The sequence below is a fragment of the Solanum dulcamara genome, chromosome 8, assembly GCF_947179165.1.
Source record: "Solanum dulcamara chromosome 8, daSolDulc1.2, whole genome shotgun sequence".
Taxonomy (NCBI): Eukaryota; Viridiplantae; Streptophyta; class Magnoliopsida; order Solanales; family Solanaceae; genus Solanum; species Solanum dulcamara.
Window position 1 is genome coordinate 4,382,997 of NC_077244.1, and position 3,474 is coordinate 4,386,470.

The 3,474-nt window shown below is 28.6% G+C and overlaps 1 protein-coding gene across 1 annotated transcript; it reads right to left on the reverse strand.

Annotated features, from left to right (window-relative positions):
• Window positions 1-2,519: 2,519 nt before the first annotated feature.
• LOC129898980 (josephin-like protein) lies at window positions 2,520-2,939 on the reverse strand. The gene has a single exon (XM_055973714.1). It carries the CDS (start codon window positions 2,937-2,939, stop codon window positions 2,520-2,522), a length of 420 nt encoding a protein of 139 aa, XP_055829689.1.
• Between the last annotated feature and the right edge of the window lie 535 nt (window positions 2,940-3,474).

Sequence of the window (3,474 nt, forward strand, 5' to 3'; positions counted from 1 at the left end):
GAAATTTTCTATTGCAATAGACAAAAAAATCAAAACTTCTGAATAAAAATGAAAGGATCTCAGCCATTATGCTACACTCCTTTTGGGCTTGGCCAAGGCTTCAACGTGAAACCACTGAAGCGAAGGCTTTAGGCTCTCGGTTTTTTGGAGCCCTATTTTTTAGCAATTATAGATTAATTGTTATGTAGATTTTTTCTTTTAAAAATATTGAGTACTTTTAATATTTTCTTCGTCTCATATTAATGTTGCGTTAGCTTTTAAAAAATATCATTTATAAATTTAAGTCTAAAATTGACAATTGTTTCCGATTATACCATTAACAATAAAGAAGATTTATTTTTGATACTGCTCAATCCTAAAAAAAATTAATAAATAGGAATAACTAAGTGAACTATATCTTGCATTTATTATTTTGCTTAATGAAGGGACATGGAGGAGTAAAAATATAAGAAATATTCAATTAGATAAAAAGATTTTATTATTTTTCAAATGCATATATTGCTTATAGAGTTTCTATAACAATTGTCTCGACTAGAAAAAGTTTCTTATAAAATTAATAAAACCTTATTTAAGATCAACGTCTCAAGAAAAAATGAATGAATTAAAAATACTATTAATTGAAAAGGAATTATTAAGAGAAATCGATCATAAGACAAATTTATTCATAATTTAGCACATCAAAAAGCTATAAAAATAAATTTTAAATAAAAAATATAGTATTAATTCTTCTTTTAATGGTAGAACCACCCTTGTCTCCTTTTATTGAAAAAATATAATGTAGATAGGTGGTTTCTTTTATGCTGGGTTATTTTACTTTAGTGAAAATACTGATATCCCTACTTTTTTTTATCACAATAAGCAAGGTACTAACATACATATATAAAATAAAAACATTTCAACTTTATCATGTAAATCAAGTTAAAAGTAATAGTAGATATGTCTGCATTCAATGTCCATTAATTAGTTACATCTGACAAGTGACCATCCCCTATTTGCTATCTACCACCAAATGACCAATTTATATCTACATTGTGCTTCTACTGCTTTTCCTTGAGTATTTACTACTGCTATAATAAGTGAAAAGACTAAAGTTGACAATTATTTTTGATTTATATAGAAATCAGTATTTGGATATGAATTTTACTCAACAAAAAGTTTAAAACATTTATAAGTGAAAATCATTAGTTCACTTAAAACAGTACTCAAATAATTTTCTCATTTATTTCACTAGTATTTCAAGTAGGCATAATACATAAATATAATTCTTAACTTGGCTTCATCTGACAACTATGACCTCTAACTTTACTAATGCACAAGTAGACACTTTAACTATCAAAAACTTGAAGAAATAGACACATTCATCCTACATATCAATTTTGTGTCCTACGTGTATTGTGTCACATAGGATATGTGTGTCTACTTGTTCAATTTTATACAAATTTAAGTGTTTACTTATACACACCCAAAATTGGAGGGCATAAATATAAAATAAGGTCAAATTAAATGGCATATTTATGTATTATGCCTTTCAAGTATTATACTAAAGTTTTGTATAATTGTAAATACTTGTTGCCAAATCGTATTCGCTAATACTCAACTTTGGTATAAGGAAATACTAATTTTTGCTTCTACTGACCCTATACATATAATGTAATCAACAAAATATTTTAGAAATATTTTATTATAAATTCAATTATTGTTATTATATATTAATTTAAGATTATTCTAAAAATTAATAAGCATCAAATCTCGAATTCATCTGTTTAGTAATTCTTAAATTACTAACACGTTCAGAAAGCTCTTGACCACAATGACTTTAGTCAGTACTTAACAAACTCCTACATAACTATAAAGCAAAAGGAATGAGTTGGCAAAATTGGACGCTAAAAGTAGTTGCAAGACATGCACCAATGGAACTTTCTTAATGCAAAAATTAGCATTCTAGTGAGAGCAATCATGGAGACCATCATGACTTACATTATTGTTGTGTTTGGGGGGGGGGGGGAATTAACTTGTTGGTGCATATATAATTACTATATATATCAGATCAATTTGTGCATATTTCGATATAATTGTGCTTGCTTGCACTTACTGGTAATACAATAAACAAGAACAAAAAATAATTCAACGTACTCATATGCTCCAAGAATTTGCATATTATAGGATAATAATGAATTTATTTTCTTTATGAATATAGTATTCAAAATTTACTGATTTAATTAATTTAACATTAGATCATAGACTTATTAAAAGGGTAAAACAAACTCATTTACACAAAAAGTCGCTTCTTGATGTTCTATTTGAAAGTTAACCACTTTTTCAAGAACTGAAGTTTGATAGTAACCTTGATAGTAGCCACCCAACTAGAAAGTCATTCAAAACTAATTACTATATTCAAATCACACATCTAATTTTAAAAATATAACCATAACCAACTTATAAATACAAAACCACAAAAAGTGGCTAATTAATATAAATAATACGATAAAACACTTCTTATCAAGAGATTCTTCGATCTCTCATGACACTGAATTAGATCTTGGCAAAGAAGAAGATAAGTTGATGAATTGAATGCAATCATCAATTGCCTCTGCCCTATGTGAGTCAATATTTAGGGCAGCAGTTGGCTTAGCAGAAATTGTTGCTCTCTCCGACGAATTATTAGTAACTTTCCTACAACTTCTCTTTGAAGAAGACACCATCTTCATTAGTGCAGCCATTTTTCCTCCAAGGTGTTTGAAAATCTTAATAGGGGATAATTGGGATCTATTAGGTATCTTGAAGCTGCAACTTGTTTTTGTGGTACTTCTTGCATCATTTGTGGTACCATCAACAACACTTTTTGTAGAGTATTGCTTTTGAAACTTGCTTGTGGTCTTTGAATTCTTGGTCATCTCTGGCTTCACCACACTCACTCCTTCACACCCTCTTGCCGACATCTCGAAATCAAAGATAGTTTAACACAAACTGACTAAAACACCACTGTTATATAATTATTATTATTTTTTTAGAAAAAATATACTAACTTAGTATAGGTGGTGAGGGAAGTGGTATTTGGAAGATTACTAGAAATTGGAATGAAGAAAGAGGATGTACATAGTTTGTGCCTATATAAAGAACAAAGGGTAGAAAACTAGAAATTAAAGATAATTTAACATAAATTGACTTGAACACTACCGTTATTTCATGTAAAAAAATAAAAACTTAAGTATAGATAGTGAGGGAGGTGATAATTGGAAGACTACTAGAAATTAGAATGAAGAAAGAGGGTGAACATAGTTTGTGCTTATATAGAGAACAAAAGGGTAGAAATCAAAGATAATTTAAACGCAAATTGACTTAAACACTATCGTAATATAATTTTTTTTGAAAAATACTTAGTATAGGTGGTGAGGGAAGTGATACCTTGGAAAATTACTAGGAATTGGAATGAAGAAAGAAGGTGAAGATGGTTTGTGCTTATATAGAGAGAAC